Source organism: Herpailurus yagouaroundi, unplaced genomic scaffold, assembly GCF_014898765.1.
Source record: "Herpailurus yagouaroundi ecotype Mexico unplaced genomic scaffold, PumYag 100, whole genome shotgun sequence".
In the NCBI taxonomy this organism is placed as follows: domain Eukaryota; kingdom Metazoa; phylum Chordata; class Mammalia; order Carnivora; family Felidae; genus Herpailurus; species Herpailurus yagouaroundi.
The window spans coordinates 18,160,668-18,181,809 of record NW_024412391.1 but is presented as its reverse complement, the minus strand read 5'-3'; the positions used below and the strand labels follow the sequence as shown (position 1 = coordinate 18,181,809).

Genomic DNA, 21,142 nt, shown 5'->3' with positions numbered 1-21,142 from the left:
TAAATCACTTTGACCCATATTTTTCAACACTCTTCTCTCCACTAGCCAGAGTTACAAAGTGGGTTACATGTTTAATTCTACTGCTTCCAAGTATATTTCTGTTGTATTTTCCTCTCTGTTACTTATTCTTTCAGAAGATCGAGACTAGGTATGATCTTGTGTAGGGCATGAGTGCAAATAAGGCAATGGGCGTGATAAGGCTCAGAGACACGTTGAAGTAGAGAATTACCTATTCTTGACAGGTTGAATATGAAGTGACATCTCTTCATCCCCCACTTTTGAAACCCTGGTCCCTAGATAGCTTTGCTTCTATTTTTCTTCCTAAATCGAAGAGTACTTACTGTTGGTTGCTCATGGAGACATGGCTGAAGCTCTGAGAGGCCCCTCTGAAGCTAGAGAGGTTTTGTCAGTACTCAGGAGTAAGCCTGTTAGTAATGAAGTTTTGATGGATGTGTGCTGTGGGCATTCAAGGACTTATCTGTCTACAAAACAGTAATTTATTCACGGAATGATCTTTGTTCTTTTTCTTTCCCCTCTGTCTTCCCTTTCTCCTTCCCTCCCTCCCTCCTTCCTTTCCTGTCTTTCTTTCTTTCTTTCTGCCAGCCTTGTTTGTGGGCCTTCTTTGGTTTCATTTGAATTGTGTATCCTTTTGAATTCTTCAAACTGAAGTACGTCTCTATCAGTGTTCACTCTTTCCTTCCGCATCCTCCTCCCCCTGAGGAAGAATGATTAGGATTCATTAAAGTATAAAGAAAAGACAATCGTTCCCAAGAGTTCTTGATTTTCGTATCTCAAGTCTAGTCTTTAGAAAATGCTCTCATCGGCAGAACAGTTGTGTTTAGAACCTGTACATAATCTGAATGCTCATTAAATGTGAACTAAAACTTATCAGAGAGTTTTGTTCAGAAGAGTGAGTTGTTTTCCTTCATTTGCTTCTAGGGTGTTCAGGTCAGTCCCATTCCATAGTTGGTCGTGCTTGAGTCTGGCTTGCTTCTCTGTGGGTCACGCTGTGTCTTATGTTTCACATAACCACAGCTGGGTAGGTGGATCTCAGAGTCTGGACCAAGAATGTCATATCTTAAGACTCCAGGTACCTTAATATAGCCCATGGTAACCACTGCTTTTCTCCTCATTTCACCCTCATCTCTGGCTAAGCCTGTCTAGGGACATCGAGGCATTTGAATCTTCCTCTTTGTTTTCAATTTGTGTCATGAATTCTGAGAAAGTCTCTAGCCACTCTTCAGGTCCTTTGGTGGTCATCCTGGTAACAGGACTTTTTAAAACAGAAAAAGGAGCCTTTGAGAGTAAAATGAGTAAAAAATCTATTTTAGTTATTTTTAGAATTACATTAGTTCAAAGGGGGAGTGAAAAAATAGGGAATATGGTAGGAGAGAGATTTGGTAAATCTATAAAGGATGTTGTGCCACCTCAGATGTTTCTAATTATTGATGCTTCTAAAACAGAATCTCCTGTCTACATATGCTGCTTGGTTATGTGGGAAGTGCCTCCTGGATGTATTTTAAGAAAAATGTGCATGTGGGGTGCATCATTGTTCCAGATTCATGGGACCTCAGTCATTGGAGATTGGAGGATGAAGGACTGTGGGTGCAACGGGCAATGTGTGATCCATTGGAGACTTACTTACGAGTTTTCAGAAGCTACTTGTTGCTCTGTAAGACTTTTTCCTAGTTTGAGGCCTGGTTGAAAAACAGTAACATGATAAAAGAGACCTATTCATTGCCCATTGTCTGTCGATGCCTCTCATCTAGAATTTCACTCTTGCCCTTTATAGCCTTATTTTGTCAGCCTATAAAAACTAAGTCTATCTCAAGCCTGAAATTGTCAGGTTCCTGCCTCAAAGGGCATAGATATTAGAGGTCTTAGTGTGAACTTGTAAAGAAGATCTAAAGGGAGCCTGGCTTTTGGGCCTGTTAGCCATTAATCATTTTCCCCACTTCTGCACTGTCTTTTAGAGTGGAGAGCCAACCATAGGATTAAAGGTGGACCTAATATTCTGAAGAAAACAGATTTCTCATCCTTGCTGCTTTCTGCCTACGTGTTAAATACTGTGGTGACCTCTCCCTCCTTCCTCTTTTCTCTTACCTATTTGCAAAGAAAGACGTCAGCACCCTTTAACTTCTCTGTGGTTCAGCCCCACAGTAGAACATCCCTATGTAGCTGAGGAAAAGTGAGATGTGCCATCTGGTATGTTAGAAATCAATATTGGAACCCTGTCAGCCGGGAATCTCCATCCCAGCACTTATGAGAAAGCCTGTCTTTATGGCAGAGGTACAGCGAATATGAAAAGAATGTGAAGGCAGTTTTTTGGCTTTCAGACATTGGACTCTTTGAGGGGTCATGGGTGACAGGGGGCCAGGCGACATGCCTGATGTCTTGTTGCATCCATGTTCTCACAATGAATAGCCATGGGGTGCATGTTGTGCTCAGTTTATGAAATTTGACTACAGGGCCTTGAAGTTACTGTAAACATTGTATGGAAAGTGTGTGTGTGTGTGTGTGTGTGTGTGTGTGTGTGTGCGCGCGTGCGTGTGTGTGTGTGTGTGTGTGTGTGTGTGTGTGTGTGTGTGTGAAATATGAACCTCTGACAACATTGTGACTTTTGTAAATGAATTGAGCTGTTGATTATCTTTCAACCCTTTGTTTAGCCTTGACTAGAATATAGTGTAGAGCCATTTCTTTATAGGCTTACATTATTCTGGATATGTGTCCACGTGTATGTTTGCTTTGAGGAAAATATTCCACTTTTGCAATCGCCATGGACAGCTCAGTGACTGATAAAATGTAGATGTTTTCTAAGTGGTAAATGTTAAGCTCCAACAGCTAGATGAAGATCTGTGAGCCAGAGCCATTGAGAGTTATCTGTTATTCCTATTCAGATGCATGCATGTGAGCAAGTGTATGTAATGGTATTACTGTCCATGCCCACTCTTGAAGTACTTACCCATGTAAACCCAGGTTCTGTTTTGGGGGATTTTGTTTTGTTTTATTCATTAAGAAAATTACTTTTTAACTTATTTTAGAGAGAAAGCATGAGTGGGGGAAAGGAGCTGAGAATGCAGGGGGGAGGGAGAGAGGAAGAGAGGGAGGGAGAGGGAGAGGGAGGGAGAGGGAGAGAGAGAGGGAGGGAAAATCCCAAGCAGGCTCCACGCTCAGCACAGAGCCCATGAGGGAGAGGGAGAGAGAGAGGGAGGGAAAATCCCAAGCAGGCTCCACGCTCAGCACAGAGCCCAATGTAGGGCTCAATCCCATGATCCTGGGATCATGGCCTGAGCCCAAATCAAGAGCAGGTGCTTAACCCACTGAGCCACTCAGGTGCCCCACCCAGGTTCTGTTTTATCAATTGATGCATTCCCTTTAAATTAGTTCTACTGTTAGGACCAAATCCTGGAAGTCACAGAATGTGTGAGACAGTGTATGTATGTATGTATGTATGTATGTATGTATGTATGTATGTATATAGCAAAGGTTATTCATATAAGTAAAACTGTTAAGGATAATGGAATACAGGTTTCTTGCTGTCAGAAGAAAAGGAAGAAAATGAAAACGAATGCTGTAGTGTTAGGGGTAGGATTGTTGGTATCTTTGTAAACTCCTGGTATTATTAGTTCAGGTTCTCTAAAAAGCTGATGCCAAGACAGAATTAGACATGAAAGAGGTTAATTGGGGAAGACCCTTTTGAGGGGAAAATGGGAAGGGAGCTGAAAGAGGCTGGGAGTGCCATCAGACTGCAGTGCAGGTCTAATCTCCGTGGCAAAGAGTGCGAAGAAAGGAAGGTTGAATTGGAAAAGTCTAATTGGCCAAGTTCTAAGAGAGTTACCATAAAGCCAACAAGGAGTCCTCAAGCCAGAGTTGCCATCAGAGGAGTCCCACATCTCTCAGCAATAGGCCTGCCTTGGTATCTGCTGTGCTCAGTCTAGGAGCAGCTGGTGGGAAGCATAGCCTTGGCTGAAACAGTGATGGATTTCAGAGCACAGCAGCTGGGACTGTCAGTCAATTACACTTCCTGCAGTTAGAGATCCGAGAGGCACATTTTCATGACTGCCGCACATGGTTTTCAGTAGTTATAGATTGATATAGAAATAAATGTATAGAAATGAAGATGTGAATGTAGGCTATTTAGATAAATGGCTAATTTCAGAGCTGCAGAAAACCATACAAGATAAGCCTGGAATATGTTGTTCTACCAGAAAACAAGGAAGTACTCAAGGAATGATGGGGGTGGAGGCATGTCCATAGGAAACAGAAACCAGCTTGACATGGCCCCCACTGGCCAAATTGGAAATAATTTCAACATTACAACAAATAATGATAGTAATGGATTATGACTTTAAATGAAATGATATTCCATGACATTGTATTGATATAATTAAACAAATGAATAACTTGGGAGTTTGAGGGATGAAAATTACATAATTCAAAGGGTCTCCTCAAAAAATACCTATCAATTATAAAGAGAAAATGAGTAACTACAGTGGCGAAACCTGATAGACAGTACCCTAATTGAGTGATCAAAGTGAACGTTGTCAGTAAATTATACATTTCATAGGAGGCCAAGGGAACAGTACATCCATCACTTCTGTGGTATTCCTGCCAAAACTGCATCACTTGTATCTGATCACAAAGAAATATTGGACACACCAAAATAACTGACCTATACTCTTTAAAAGTGTTAAGGCCTTGGGGTAGCCTAAGAAAGATTAAGGAACTGTTCTAGACTAAGGAGACATGGATCTTTCCCCCCACTAAGTATTCCATTGGAATAATTGGCAAAATTTGAGTAGAGTTTGTGGATTAGGTGGCAGTGATGTGTCCTTCTTTTCATTTCATGTTTTGACTTTGTAGGAAAATATCCTGGTTTGTAGGAAGTGCACACTAAAAGTTTTGAGGGTGAGGGTATAACAGGTTGGTTACTCTCAAATGGATCAGAGGGCATTTCTTTGTTACAGCGAGTTCAACTTTTCTGTAAGTTTGTTTCAAAATTACACACATAAACACCGCTAAGTTGGGACATTCTTAAACACTTATCTGACTTATCAGTGTCTTGGGGTAGGGGCTAGGCAAAATGTGATCAATTATAAACTACTGTAATTCAAATCTGCTTTTGAAGAATCCTCTTCTCATGTGTAGGCCTAGAACACGTGTTCACCATGTTGGCACAATATAGTACCCCGTGGTTTCAAATGTATCTTATAATGGGAAAGCGTGAGCTTTTTGCAACCTGCTTACTGTGGAAACAAGCGGGTAGGGAAGATGTCAACTACCTGGGGACCTTTTGAGAAAGCCTGTATGTGAGGCCTATGTTGCTTGTGTTTGTATCAGGAACACCCGATCATGCCTGATGGAGATGGTTCACTATTACCAGAATATAAATTTATCTTTTAGTTTGGAGAAGCGTTTCAGTCCCAGCACTAATTCCTTGTATTTCTAGCTGATACAGAGAGATGATTTCCTGTTAGACTTCCAAGGCTGTTAGGTCCCTTTTTGTATGCTGATTGTGAATTATCCATTCGAGCCAGACATGTGTAATTGGAGTAGAATTACTGATACACTCAAGAAAGCAGAACTTATAAATTTGTCTAAAGCAGCCTAATGCCATAGCACACAATTTAATGTTCTCTTTTTTCCACTGGGCAACTGATGAATACACCAGTGTCAGGTTATGAGCCATCGTTGGCCAAGGGGAAAATCTCCGGACCTTTCATTAGTGGCCAAAAGAAGTGAATGAGAGCATCAAGTACATGGATCTAGGCTAATTCCATTTTTTTGTCTCTCTCCCTCTCATTCTCTTTAATTTCAAATTTTAGATAATGGGGAGGAGAAAGACAAAAGCTAGTAAGGCACGTAGAAAGCTTTTGTCCTTAACTCTATGCAGGGCAAGCGTGGCTAATAGATGCTTAGGATAATAACTTTCCAGGGCTATATTTCCAAAGTGATTAGGTGTTTTTCTGATAATCCAAATGGTATCTCAACATTTTCAGGAGGTATTAAAATAAAATTAAATGTGATTTTGCCACATTTAAGAAGTTATCCTGGGGTGCCTTTGTGGCTTAGTCAGTTAAGCACCCGACTTCGGCTCACGTCATGATCTCGCAGCCTGTGGGTTCAAACCCTGCTTCAGGCTCTGCGCTGGCAGCTCAGAGCCTGGAGCCTGCTTCGGATTCTGTGTCTGCCTCTCTCTGCCCCTTCCCTGCTCCTACTCTGTCTCTCAAAAATAAATAAAAGATAAAACAAACAAATAAATAAAAAGTTATCCTGAGTAAACTAAGTTCATTCAGGAAATATTTACTGCCTACTCTATGCCAAGTATTGTACTAGACACTTGGATACAGAAATATGCAGCCCTTGCCCTCTTAGACCTCCTAATTTAGAAAGGAAGATAGACAGTCAATTTATAATTGTAAGATGGTGTAATGAATTCTCACAAGGGAGCACACACCAAGAAAAAAATATATTTGATCTTATTTTCACATGCTTGGCTTGTAGTAAATACCCAACAATGACAGCTGTTCTTATTTCATGTGCTTTTACTCTCCTTGCTGCTCACTAAGCACCAGCACCACTGTCCCTTCAGGAGAAATCTGTAATTAGGGATAAGAAGTGAACAGAATGTAGCTACTAACCCTCTAAGCTGTGGAGAGAGGGGAAAGGCTGGTCGTGGGCAGGTTGTGGAGTGGGAATCTGGGGCCTTACCTGGTTCATCTAAGAATGTCTGTTAGCTGATAGGTTACAGAAGGGAAGGTTTGTGCCCTTGGTTCTCTGCTGGCTGTGCAGGTCCTCAAGTTCAGTTCTGTAAATTGATTTGAACAGCAGTAACACAAGTGGATCATTAAACATTTGTACTGTTTTGCTTTGTTTCTCTATCTCTTCATGTAGAAGTGTATTTGTGTGAATCTCTTCTTGCCTGTTCAGTCATTCCAGCTTTCTTCTCCAAACCCCGTGTGTTGACTATAAAACGTGAATGCGCTGTAGTTCAAAATGCAGTAACAAATAGGTGTTTGTTCTTCAGGCATTTCAAATCCCCAAGACCTCTCAACCTGCCACAGGTGGGGGTGTCCCCGTTCTCCTCTCTGGCCTGTGGGTGGGTGGAGCCACCCTCCTGCCCTTCTGGGGGCTTTCTGGTAACACCCTCAATTAATTCTCACCATATAGCAATACCTACAGCTGCTGACTCTGGGCTGTTGGCATTCTCCATGCAGCCAAACCCCACTCTGTGATAATGACAGTGTTTGCCAGCACGCTTCTGCAGTGACTCAGGAGACAGGGTGGCCAGCAAAGCAGCCTCTTTGTGGGAGTGGATTTTGAGAAGTGCTAATTCCGCAGCGGTTTGGAGATATTAATATCGTGCTGGCAGTAGATAAACAGGCAGCAGAGGGGCACATAATGAGAGAGAATCAGCCATAGCATCTTTTCCTATTTTCTCTACCCTCACATATTCTGTTCTTCTTCTTTTAAAAAAGTAATTTCCTGGGTTTCGATGACGAGAGCCCTTCAGTGGCTTAAATATGCACATAGCGTGGTTAGTCCAGTCACCAGCATCTCGAGTCTGAGGTTCTAAGAACACCGGTGTGTTAAGAGTTAACTACGTTTCCAAACAACACTAAATGCTAGCATATGGTACGGTAGCCTATTGCTTACCCTACCTCCTCCCTGAAGGGCAGTCAACCAGATGGTTTGAGTGGGGCCTTTGGTGTAACTATGACAGGCACAAAGGAAGATATAACCACCACTCTCCCCCAGCAGTATCATGCCTCTTGTCTTCCAGTGCTGGCTACAGGTAATTTTTGAAAATTCGGTTTTGCAGTTTGCAGCTTGTTTTTGCTTCACATCAAAGGTTCCTTTCCAGCTTGGGGAGGAATAGGTAGATCTGCCGCATTAGTTGTCTGAGCGTCATTTCCAATGTACGCTCTAGTTAGAGTACGAACCACGTGACACCTCGTATTCTACTGAAGAAAAGAGGATTCAACACATTCGAGAATTGCTTGAAGCAGGAGTCTACTTAGAATATTCCTGTAGTCCTAAAAGGACTTTTATCTGGAGTATTGCTCCAAAGCTGCTCATCTCAGATTTTACATGTTTTGCTTTATTTGTTCCCCCATCTCGTGCCATTTCTTCATAATGGACTCTCATTCCACCACAGTAACCCTCCCTCCCAAATCCATTCATAGCCTTACCTTCTAGAAGCCCCCTTTAGTGGGAGAACCACTGTCAGGAGTTCTGAGGAGAAGAGAATTACTGGGGGTGTTATGTTAAACTAACTTTTCTAACATTGCCAAGCTGGAATAAGGCATTTTCTAGTTATACTATAGGCTAGAAAGGAGATTTTAAGAAATTTAGGTCATGCTTTTATGTGTTCTGTTTTTTATCTGTGTGCTTGATATTTTAGAGCAGACTTTTCTTGAGGGTAGTGGCTTGTTTATAACATTCTGTAAATAGCCCTGTCTAATGTGGGCTTTTTACAGATATTTTCTGCTGGTTCTTATGTATGGATTGATATAGCATCTGACTGTAGTAACCAGAAAGATGCTGAGCTAGGGAACTTTGTTATTCTCCCTTTCGTTTGGATTTCTAGCCTTAACAACTCACTGGTCTTGAAATCCTTGGCTTCTCCCTCCCCGTGTCAGGATGCGTTAAGACCTCCAGGTGCTAACTGTTATTATTTCTGTTGACTGAGCCCCATGTGTACCTCTAGTGCTCACTGACCTATCTTTTCTGTTGCAGAAACATTGCTGAGGCCCTCGTCAGCAAAGGCCTAGCCACAGTGATCCGATACCGGCAGGATGATGACCAGCGGTCCTCGCACTACGATGAACTGCTTGCTGCAGAGGCCAGGTGAGATGAGTTATTATTAAAGTGAACACAGTGGGACCCACAGCCCCACTTTTTTCTTTCCCACTATCCTGCCCATCCCTGAGCAGAATGTAATGGCAAGCAATATGCTGGGAAAGCTTATAGTATGCTTTTATCCCAGTTTTTCCCCATCAGAAGAAAAGGGACACCCTCGAAATGTGCTGTGTAACCTTGATGAAGTACTACGTGGGCCTCCGTTGTTTTTAAATCTGCAAAATAAGCATATATCAGATATGATCTTATTTAGATGTAAAATGACTCCTAGGTGAGAACATAATTGTATAAGATATTTTTACCACCACCATCCTGTCATTCCCTGGGACTAACAATGAATCTCTGCCTCTGTGTGCAGGACATTTGCCTCAGGTTCTTACCTCCAGAGACCTCTGCTCCCCAGCCCCTCCCATTTATCACCCCTCAACCTTTTGTCATGTACAAAGGAAATGAAAACATTTATTAGGAAATGAGTTTTGGTTTCACACTTCTGACAGCTGGCAGGAGAGCACTTGAGAAGCCTTGTGACATTTTACTCTTGTCCTTGATCCCTGTGGCCGGTTGCCCCAAGGACATGCGTACTGCTCAGAGTTATTTCTTACCAGTGACATTGCTTATGGCTCTTACTCACAGAGACTTCTGTCACTGGGTGGTGCTGGTAGTTTAGTGATTCCCAGATTTCCCAGGAAAGAGCAAAAAACGAGCTTCTCGGGGCGCCTGGGTGGCTTGGTCGGTTAAGCGTCCGACTTCGGCTCAGGTCATGATCTCACGGTCTGTGAGTTCGAGCCCCGCGTCGGGCTCTGTGCTGACAGCTCAGAGCCTGGAGCCTGTTTCAGATTCTGTGTCTCCCTCTCTCTCTGCCCCTCCCCTGTTCATGCTCTGTCTCTCTGTCTCAAAAATAAATAAACGTTAAAAAAAAAAAAACAAAAAAAAACGAGCTTCTCTTGGTGAACTGACTTGGGTAGTTCAGCAGACTGTTTGGTCTCAAACAAAATATAGGCCATATTTCAAAGAGGTGTATGCTGCACTCAGCCACTTACTTAGTTCTAGAAGTTTGGTAGTTACCAGGCTGTGCTCTACAGTTTGAGGGGGAATGGGTTTGGGCACATGTTATCTATATACTTCAGACTTCGTCATTGAGATCACTTCTTTTGCTCTTTGGCCCAGAACATTGCCCTGATATGTGACATTTACCTCTAACACTGTGTCACATCCTGATGGATAGAGCATCTGTCGAATGTCACACAGAATGTCAGCTAAGAAATCAGTCTGTCAGACTGTTGTGGCTTTTTGGATTCTTTCTTGTGGGCTTTTCCCAATAGGCCCTGTCTAAAATCTGATTCATGAACACAAAGAGTTCAGTGAAAACACCGATATCTTTGGTTATTTAAGGTACTTTAATGGCCAGCATAAAATAACATGATACATGGTCCATAATTGGTGTTTCTCTTAATCCTTCCTCACTTCCTCCTCCTTGACCTGACTATATTATCACTAAGGCAGCCTGGCTGAAAGAACCCATAGGGGGAAATGTGGCTTCATATCTCTGAGTACTATTTGATAACCTAGCTCTTCTAGGAAATGGTCAGTAATTACACTGTACTTTGGTGGGACTCAGAGGGTGAGTCTGTGCTCAGCCTATGGGTGGGCTCAGCCAGGCCTAGTGGTAACTTGAAAAATAGGTTTATGAATTCCTAGCATAGCAAGAGCACTAAACAACACAGTAGGATCTAGACTCCTGTTTTCTGCCCCTGGGTCACTCTGCCACTAATGAATATTTGTGACAGGCAGATAGATAGACATGAAAATAATTTGCATAGATGCTCTGGAAAGGGAGTCCATAAGAGGCTTTCTGTTTCTTTTCACTTTTTTTTTTTTTTACTTTTTTTTTTTTACTTTTTTTATTTTTTTTTTAACGATTATTTATTTTAGAGACAGAGTGAGGGAGAGAAAGAACGGGGGAGGGGCAGAGAGAGAGGGAGACACAGAATGGGAAACAGGCTCCAGGCTCTGAGCCATCAGCCCAGAGCCCGACGCGGGGCTCGAACTCACGGACCGCGAGATCGTGACCTGGCTGAAGTCGGACGCTTAACCGACTGCGCCACCCAGGCGCCCCTTACTTTTTTTTTTTTTTATTTTTTTTTTTTTTTTTTTTTTTTGAAAGTAAGCTATACATACCCAATGTGGGGGCTTAAACTCACAATTCTGAGATCAAGAGTCGCATGCTCTACCAACTAAGCTAGCCAGCTGCCCTAACAAGCTTTCTTACGCTGTTGGAAATAGCTATGTCATGCTAGTTTAATGAGTATGCATAGATGGTGACATTTGTACAGATTATGTTGTAAATATTTTCAGTTTTTATTTAAATTTCAGTTAACATACAGTATAATATTAGTTTCAAGTGTACAATATAGTGATTCAACACTTCCATACATCACTTGGTGCTTGTCACAAGTGTACTCTTTAATCCCCGTCACCTATTTAACACACCCTCCCACCCACCCACTCTGCTCACCATCAGTTTGGTCTCTGTAGTTAAGAGTCTGTTTTTTTGTTTGCCTCCCTCTTTCCCCCACCCCTTTGCTCATTTATTTTGTTTCTTAAATTCAACATATGAGTAAAATCCTATGGTATTTGTCTTTCTCTGACCAATTTCGCTTAGCATAATACTCTCTAGCTCTCGCCGTGTCATTGCAAGTGGGAAGGTTTCATTCTTTTTTATGGCTGAGGAATATTACATCGTGTATTTGTACACCACTTCTTCTTCATTCATCAATCATTGGACACTTGGGCTGTTTCCATAACTTGGCTGTTGTAGATAATGCTGCTCTAAACATCAGAGTGCATGTATCCCTTTGAACTAGTATTTTTGTATTCTTTGGGTAAATACCTAGTAGTATAGTTGCTGGATTATAGGGTAGTTCTGTTTTTAACTTTTTGAGGAACCTTCCATTCTATTTCCCAGGATGGCTGCACCAGTTTGTATTCCCGCCAACAGTGCAGGAGGATTCCCCTTGCTCCACACCCTCACCAATACCCGTTGTCTCTTGTGTTGTTGATTTTAGCCATTCTGACAGGTGCAAGATGATCTCAGTTTGTAGTTTTGATTTACATTTCCCTGATGATAAGTAATGTTGAGCATCTTTTCATGTATCTGTTGACCATGTGTATGCCTTCTTTGGAGAAATGTCTAGTCGTGACCCTGCCCATTTTTTAATTGGATTGTTTGTTTCTTGGGTGTTGAGGATAGTGAAATTTTTTAACTTTGAGGTTTAAGAAGAAAACAACCTCTTTAGCACTCATTTTAAGCGGAATCAATGTAACAACATGCTTGTCTGCTAAAGCAGTGAGCAGCCTAGAGATAATTGTGTTGAGCCATTGCTTTCAGACTGATGGTAGAAAAACTGGCTTTGGGGTCATTGCAGTGTTGCAGGTTGAGTAAACAGAGGGGAATTAACCACTTCCCCAAACCTGTGAGGCACTGCCATAAGGCAGTACAGACCTCATAAAAAATTAGGAGAAATGGCCAGCGTGAACTGTGAGTCTTCCTTTAAAGCCGTATTGTTAGTGAGTCCCAGGAGGGCAGCCCTGTGCCATCTTCTAGACACTGACTCCCAGCGAGGTGAATGAAGATCCGAGAAAGACTGGAACACCTGCCAGATGGGAATGGGGGTTTTGTAGCTATTAAAAAATAGTTTCAGTGCAGAACGTACCTTCCCCCCTTTTTAGTGGTAGAGTTGACCCCGCTGTTTTCTGGCACTCCGCTTTATTTTAGTTTGCTTTCGCTTTGAAGCACTCCCTTCCCCCATGATACTCTCCCCATGTTGCCTTCGAGTTCTTACTTGGTTCTGTCACGATACAGCATGTCAGAGCTCGTTTTACATGCTTCTGCTGCCCCTTATCCTGCCTGTCCATTGAATATTATCTGTGGGTAGGGTTATTTTCCCCTAGATAGATTAGCTGTTTTTCCAGTTGAACTCTGCCTTATAATTTTATGCCCCTGTCTATGCAGATCCTCCACCTCCCTGCTTAGTGTCCTCTGCAGATCTCATTAGTGAGATGTTTACTCCTTTCCTGGGCCCTGAATAGAACCCCTAAACAAGAATGGCTTCGGTGTTGACCTCGAGTCTCTCACCGTATGGACTGTCACTTAACTGTCTTTTGATTATCACCCTTCAGCTACTTTTTAGTCTTTGGTGATTGTCTGCTGAACCCAGCTAATTTGAATTAATTTCCCAAGTCCAATTTCTTGAGGTACTGTATCTAATGCTTTAGCAAAGGCCAAATTAGTAACATCTGCTATATTCCTATCAGTCTTTCATCCTGGAACTTGTTGGGTAAATAATATGTGGGCGAAGGTAACGAAGCAAGGCCAGTACTTTATGTTAGCCCTTCCCCACGAGGGTGTTGACTCCAACAGATTACTTTGTCCCTGACCCCTGGCGTCCTGTCCCCGGGGCTGTCCCTAGTGGTATTGGCAGTGGCGCACAGTGCTCTTCCTTGGACTTTGCTTTCCACGGCAGTGCTTGGCCATTAATCCTTTTAGAGAAGCGTAAGCTTTGGGGAAAGGGCAGCCTGCTAACTCAGCGGACTCCTTGGGTCAGCGCAGCGCAGGAGTTGATGAGCTTTCTCAGGGCTCTGTGGCCACTGCTTCCCCCGCAAGGGGGTATATTCTGCCGTCCTTCCTCAGACTATCTGATTGGAGCTCAGGGAGTGATGTGTTATGTGCGTCCTGGGAAGCCAGGAAAGAGAGAGAGGAAGAAGAGTTTGAAGTTTGCCTGTCGCTTTCAGACCTGTCCACCTGCCTGCCAGAAACAGGCTCACACCACTTAGGCAGCTGTGTTCAGTGTGCCGACCCTTTGAGGCCCCTTCATTCACATGCCTCTCAGCCTTTGGGAAACCCTCATTATGTCTCAGATCCCTGGCATATTTGGAGGAAAGCACATCTTTTTTGTTGAAAGGATGAATAAACCCCTAATCCCAATAGGCACCTTCCTTTCCACTGTAGTTGTCTGTCATCGGCTGCCTCCTCCCTCATTACCTTGTGTCCTGGCAAGATAAGGTTTTGGCATTTTGCTGGTACTCTCCCACCTCGCTTCTCTCATGGACTCCATTGAAAAATTGTTGATTTTTTCCCCCAGAGTTCCAAGAGCTCCAGTGTGTGTGCTTCGTGTTTTTAATTAAAACAACAACAAAAAAACAAAACGAAACGAAACAAAAAAAACCTTATATACAGCTGACCCACACTTTGTGTTGACACTCCTGTACTTGGTTCCCCCTATTAGGGTCCTCGTATGGGCTCCTTTGAGAGTCTGATGCATCATTTCTTTTCAGCACCATCCTAATTTTTCATCCCCATATTGACTTTCCAATATTTTCTGTTCCCATTTTATTTCAGTATTTCTCACTCAGCTGGCTCCCTGAATTACTTGGCTTGATGGGTGTTCTAAACTTAAGGTGGGACTTTTGACTCCTTCAGAGAATCTGTCTCGTATCCTTTTGAGGTATTTCCAAGATACTGAGTCATTATTGGGACCCTTCTCATTTTCTCTCCTATTCTAGCTTGTGTATTTGATATGACACATCCAGTTTAATTTGAAGTGGGCCAGAATGTGAATTTCCTTAGTGTTCTAAGAGGTCTTCCAAGTGGGGTTTTGCTGAGCTTGTTATGGGCACTGAAGATGAGCTGGTAATGCTTGGAGTCGCATCAAAGCCTGGCTGTGTGCCTTGTTTTCCTCGGATGTCCAGACCCGGAGGATATCATCTGTGTACATTCTCCTAAAGTTACCAGTAACTTTAAATTTTTTTTTTTTCAACGTTTATTTATTTTTGGGACAGAGAGAGACAGAGCATGAACGGGGGAGGAGCAGAGAGAGAGGGAGACACAGAATCGGAAACAGGCTCCAGGCTCTGAGCCATCAGCCCAGAGCCTGATGCGGGGCTCGAACTCACGGACCGCGAGATCGTGACCTGGCTGAAGTCGGACGCTTAACCGACTGCGCCACCCAGGCGCCCCATAAAGTTACCAGTAACTTTATTTAAAAACGTAATATTTTAAAATTTCCTAGAAACTGTTAGAATCTGCAGCTTGTTGCAGGAAAACACAGAAGTTATGTTAGCTCAGTGTTGGGACTTTATTCCTTTAAGGCACCTTTTACTTCTAAGGTTTTGTAATTTCAACATAAGGATGTATATATTCAGAAAAGAAATTGATGCCCTGGCTTGACTGTTGGAAAGCAATTGCATCGAACAGTCTAGTGTCTGAGCAGACTTAAATGAATTTAGATTCATTCTGGACATACATAATGAGGTTAGGGTTATCTCGGGAGAAGAAAAAAGGGCAGGCTCTCCCTTATCTTTTGGTGTGTATTCTCTGTCTCACCCGGCACACTGCAGACTTAGAAACCTGGCGCTGTCCCCGTCGTTGAAAGGCGAGCACAGCCTGCCCCCGCTGCAGCTCCGCCGGGGCTCCCTGTCTCCCCAGTCTCCACACAGACTCATTTTTCTCATTGAACAAACCTTGCAACATGCCCTTGCCTCAAAAATGAAAACAAAACAGCTAGTGCTCCTGCCTTGCTGACTTCTGCACGTCTAATCTCCAAACCCCATAAACACCAGTTCTTGATTAAAATCCTATCGAATAGCTTTTGTGTTTACCTAGTATGGTTGACAGCTCCCTCCCTGTTGCAGACTTCTCTCTCCTTGAACCTCTAGGAAATCTGTGCTGGCATTGCCATCACAGACCGGTCAGAAGGCTAGAACTTGCTCTTTCCTGGGCCAATATCAATTAGCCATTTCAGAGAGAAACTGAAGTAACATTCTCTCTGGGTGATGCAGTTACTGGGGGCTGAGAGGGGCTTACTAATGTCCGTGCATCTCCACCGAAGGGCTTTCAGTACCACTGACAAGAACCGCAGGTACCACAGGAGCTGCAGGTCTCCTACTCCTGATTTAACCGTAGCAGCTCCACTTTTTCCCTGACTTACAGGAGTTTTTCCCCAAAATTTTGATAGGTGAAAAAAAGAAATTTTCAGCTGTTTCTTGGAAAAAATACAAAACTTTTGGACAAGGTCCCTTCTCTCTGTATGTTTAATTTAACTGGCATTTACAGTATTGGTTCTGAATGAAATGTGAAGACTTAACTCACCAGCACTTTCCATTGCTATGTTAAAACCTCTGGCTTTAGCATTCTGCAATGGAAGAGCTCAGCACTGCTGGTTTGACACAGTTCCGATTTGTTAAATCTCTTAATAAAAATCAAGTTTCATCTCTATACCAATCCAGTGAGAAAATTGATGTTGAGTTGTATGTTTTGAAATTTTAAAACTAATAAATCCTATCACAGTGTATAGATTATATGAGTTAACCAGTTCTCGAAGAAAACAAATCATTCCTCTCCTGGGAATAGTTGTTCAAGGCAGGTTTATCTTGGATGTGATGGCTTTGCATTCATTTCTTCTCTCCATTCTCATTTTCTTGAGTATATCCTGGGTCCCAGGCATTGGGGATAATAGTAATGAAGAAAAAAGATAATAGACTCAAGCCTTACAAAGCATGTAATCTCAGAGGGACCGACATTAAATAACTTGAATAATACCTCTGGATATGGCGATTTTCCTATTTCTTCTCTTTTCCTCCTGTTTTCTTAGCCCCTCCTCTTTTCTCCCTGTCCGTTATTAACACTGCCTGCCTTACATCTTCTTTTATTCTATCTCTCATTTCTATTAAATTTTCCCATGAGAGCATTTCCCTGAAATTCATCTCTTCTATCCAGCCTCTGTTCTTATCTTTTTGATAGTTTAATGGTACAGCTTTAAATAAACCAAGATTTCTCACTTTCAATCTAATGACCTCAACAAATGAAAATTTCTCGTTGAATAAAACTAGGTCCTACTGAATATTGTTACAAACAGAGCTTCGATTGAAAGTTTCCTTCTTTACTGTTTAATCGTAGAATTGTGTAATCGGGGTGTCGTTGGGTTTTTAGCCCGAGTATCCTAGAAAGCTGGAGCCAGGTGAATGATCTGTACTCCCCACTCAGCTGCACTACGTCATGCCTGTGCAGGTTGGAGGCCAGCACAGAGAAAGGGGCTGTTCTTTCTCCTCAGTATCCTAGCGGCGTCCTTCCTTTTTTGACCCTGGGAGTATACACCCGACTACATGTTGTCTTTGCAGTTAGGTGTCATGGTTATGAGGCTGTTCGTGGGATTCAGCACATGTCAGTTGGGGGGTGGTTCACTGTTGGGGAATAGGGTAGACTTGCTATTACAAGTAGATGCCGTAACGGAAAATGCATGAAAAGAACTGGTGTGGGGAAGTGATTTGACGATACAGCTGAATGTGGGGAAATTTAGCTTTTCCCTTTCTTCAGAGAAGATGATGCACTCAACATCCAAATAGCAGTAATCAATCTGCATTTAAAGCAACACAAATGGCTACTTCGAGAGAGCTGTGTTTCCAGATAGTTTTCTCCCTCAGGATATTAGGAGGATCTGCTCAGCCTCTTTATTGTATCCTTCTCTTCTCTCCCTGCCCCCAGTTCCTTCTGGTAGAACTCAAGCTGTGAGATATCTTGATGACCACTGTGAGGGGTTGGGGACGGTTGGAACCCATTAGGGGTTTTTTTGCTATGTTATACACAAAGCCCCGGCTGGTTCTACAGGTCAGGGTCAAATAATGAACTCATAATAAATCTTCCTCGCCCAGTCTTGGCTGTAATCATTGGTGTGCTCTGGTTATATTCATTCAGAGGAAGTTCTGGAGTTATCTTTCTAGGTAATCTGATTTGTCTGCACATACCACAGAGTGGCTTACCTTCTCACTGTCCTCTTGGCTAAGAGGCTCGTGCTCCTTTCACACAACACCTAAATATGTGGTTTCAAAATATGTTTTAGACATATTTCAAAAAAAATTTGAAGATTATCTTATTGGAAATGTAATTTTAATCCAAAATGAATTGTAACAGTAAAGTGAGAACACTTGACATTGACCCTTGACTCTTTCGAATGCCTTACAAGTTGACTCCCTAACCCATTGGTTCTCAAAGGATGATCTTCTGACCTGCAATGCCATGCTCACTTAGAAACTTTTTATAGAGGTGAATTTACAGACTTCCCCAAAATTTCCCCCACCCCAGACCTATTGAATCAGAAACTCTGGAGTTGAGTCCCAGCAATCTCTTAGAACATACACCTTGGGTGATTGTGGTACACACTAAAATTTGAGAAGCACTGCCCAATTCCTGACCACTGTAAAATAAGTCGAAATAGGTGTCCTTCTATGGAAGATTAATAATCTTTATTATAATTGGAATTAAGATCATGGTTCTCAGTAATAGAGAACAAGCCAGGGAATGGAGAAGCTTTGGATTCCTTTGGATTCCGCTGCCTCGTAGGGCCTTCTCTGTGATCACAGCCGTACTTGTTCTCCGTCAAGCCAGGTAAACAGCTGCCTATTCCCTTCGACTCTTGTCTCTGTCCCCTTCCTCAAACTCTGCATTCATGGCTCCTTAATTTGATTCCTTCAGGGTAGCCTCCACCAGCTCTTGGCTAATTTAATGTGAAGTCATCTTGAGGGTTGCTGTGCTTTGCTTGATTTGGCTCATCTGCAATGTCAGGTGGTTGAGTGGGTTGGAGAGCTGAGTCTCTATTACCAACATCCCTATCCTACTTTTGCTCTAATCCTTGGAAATCTCTCAGGATGACTGTAGTTGGAATAATTAATCACTGATACATCAATGTGCACAATTTTATAGCTGCTTGTGAAGAGGAAATCTGCTTCATAGTTTTCTTTGCAGGATTCTTTGCATCTAAATTTCTTATAAACTCTCTTGTGCACTTTTGTTTTATCTTAGGCTGCCCCTGACTCTCCCCCTCCAGCTTTGGGCACAGAAGTTCAGAAGAATTACTTCCCATTCCTCTTGCTTCTACGTCAGGTTCAGAGAGCCAGATCTCTAGTGGAACAGCAATGAATCTTTCCTAGTAGGTCCCAGTAAATGTAGCTCACATTGGAAAAACCATTTTCTAAACAGTGAGTCTGTTGCTTTTCACTCAGTCAAAAGACACATTAAAACTTTCTCTGATTTTTTTTTTTCATGTTACAGTGACAAATATTTCATCAAATACATTGGGGATAAAAACAAACACATGGTTTCGTGGGGATCTGGATGAGCAATTAAATCACTACAAATATAGTTGTAAGAGTGGAGATAAGGTAGGTATCTGGGAGGCATAGGGAAGAAGCACCTAAATCAAAGAGGTCTTATCCCCTGAGTCCATGAGGTGAGGCATGTTATGCTGGTTCACCTTGGCAAAAGGAGATGGAAACCACTATCAATATTTGTTGCCTAATGACACAGTGTATGTGTCCACTTGTATGAATTTATCCTAAAGAATGATTGGGCAAGCACCCAACAGTTTATTTAAGTTATTCCTGGGGCACCTGGGTGGCTCAGTCATTGAACCTCCGACTTCTCAGGTCATGATCTCACAGCTCACGAGTTCGAGCCCTGTGTCAGGCTCTGTGCTGACAGCTCAGAGCCCGGAGCCTGCTTCAGATTCTGTGTCCCCCTCTCTTCTGCCCCTCCCCTGCTTGTGCTCGCTCGCTCGCGCTCTCTCTCTCTCTCTCTCTCAAAAATGAAAAGAAAAAAATTTTTTTTTAATTTTAAGGAAAAGTTATTTCTCATGACATCACTTATAGTAGTATTATATTCACATAAGCAGCTAGCAATAGGTGATCAATTAAATTATGGAGTTTGCATCCATGTGATGAATTTATCTTCAGCGATTAAAATGATGTAAAAAGTAACATAAGGAAGTATTCATTTCGTTATCATTTCTAGCAGAAAAAAGAGACTACAAAACTATTCCGCAATTTTCTTTCTTTTTTAATGTTAGTTTTGAGAGACAGAGCATGAGTGGGGGAGGGGCAGAGAGAAGAGAGAGACATAGAATCCAAAGCAGGCTCCAGGCTCTGAACTGTCAGCACAGAGCTGGACTCGGGGCTCAAACTCACAGACCACAAGATCATGACCTGAGCTGAAGTCAGACGCTTAACTGGCTGAGCCACCCAGGTGCCCCTATTCTGCAATTTTCTTAAAGTGTAAGTGGATGGGTGTGTGTATCAGCACTTAGAAACTATGTCAGTGGTGCTTCCATCTTGGAATAAAATTATGGATCGTTTCACCAGTTTTTATTTCTAATGGCCATGCATTGCCTTTGTGATGAAGAAAGTTTTAAAAGCAGTTATCGTTGGGACAGTTTTGAGCTGTCATTGCTTCTGATCTGACCTTTTTTTGTGGCCTTGTCCTTTCAAAAAGACTTTAGACTGATATTGACCATTTCTACCCAGCTCTCCCAGTCCTTTGGTCCTAATCTAGGACAATGGAGTTTGCTTGTGTTCCCCGGAAGTCTAGCACTAGGATACCTCTTCTCTGATAGTCGGCTGACATGGAGCTCACCATCTGCCTCCCTCCCCTACCCCCCTTACCTAAGCTCTGCAGATCTGTTGTCACGCCTGGCACAATAGCGTGTGTCTTGGTTTCTTCTTATATTAGTTTTAGATGAGATGATGGCTAAGAGTTCTTTGTTATTTGCTTTAATCCCTCATGATACCTACTGACTCATTAGTCTGTCTGCCTCCCCTTGACCATAGGATTCAGTTTTCTCATTTCCAGTCTGTGTGCTCTCCATCTTTTCTGTCTCTCTTATCAGTAATTCTGATTTCGTTGAAAATCCAGCTGCATAATCTTAGCACCCCCACCTACCATTGTGCACCTGTGCCTGCTCTGTATCTTATTTCCTGAGTGTCAGGACCCTGTTGTTTTCTCCAGCTGCCAAGGAACCAGTAGAAAGGCCAAAGGAATTGTTTATCGCTGCTGTGTTTCATTGATATCTATATTTGGTTCATGCTGAAACACTGTATTCACCAATGTGACCTCAAGCACAGTGAGAGGTGCTTTAGAAGTTTAGCAAGTTATTTACTCTTTGTTCTGCTTTTTAACCTTTTCTGTTGGAATTGTTTTCTTTTCCTTTCAGTCATCTATCCGGTATTGTCTAGTAGGAATTTCATACAACCCTGCCACTTTGTTCTGTTTCATTGTTTATGGTGATCGGAGCTTTGCTCTCACTTCACTGCCCATCTCCTCTAGTCCTCGACGTACTTCTGCTTCTGTTCAGAGGCCAGGCTGTAAGCTCCTCTGCCTGAACCATTCCAGGGAGCAAAACCAATATGCCTAAGAATGGGAGCATAGATCATGAAACTGTATCCAAGAGAGTCAGCA

At 42.6% G+C, this 21,142-nt stretch overlaps 1 protein-coding gene across 1 annotated transcript in view; it reads left to right on the top strand.

Moving 5' to 3' along the window:
• SND1 (staphylococcal nuclease and tudor domain containing 1) overlaps window positions 1-21,142 on the top strand; it is a 426,272-nt gene that overhangs the window by 226,003 nt on the left and 179,127 nt on the right. The window contains exon 13 of the mRNA XM_040472057.1: window positions 8,740-8,850. Within this exon, the coding sequence (XP_040327991.1) occupies window positions 8,740-8,850 (111 nt within the window). The remainder of the gene's footprint in view (window positions 1-8,739; window positions 8,851-21,142) is intronic.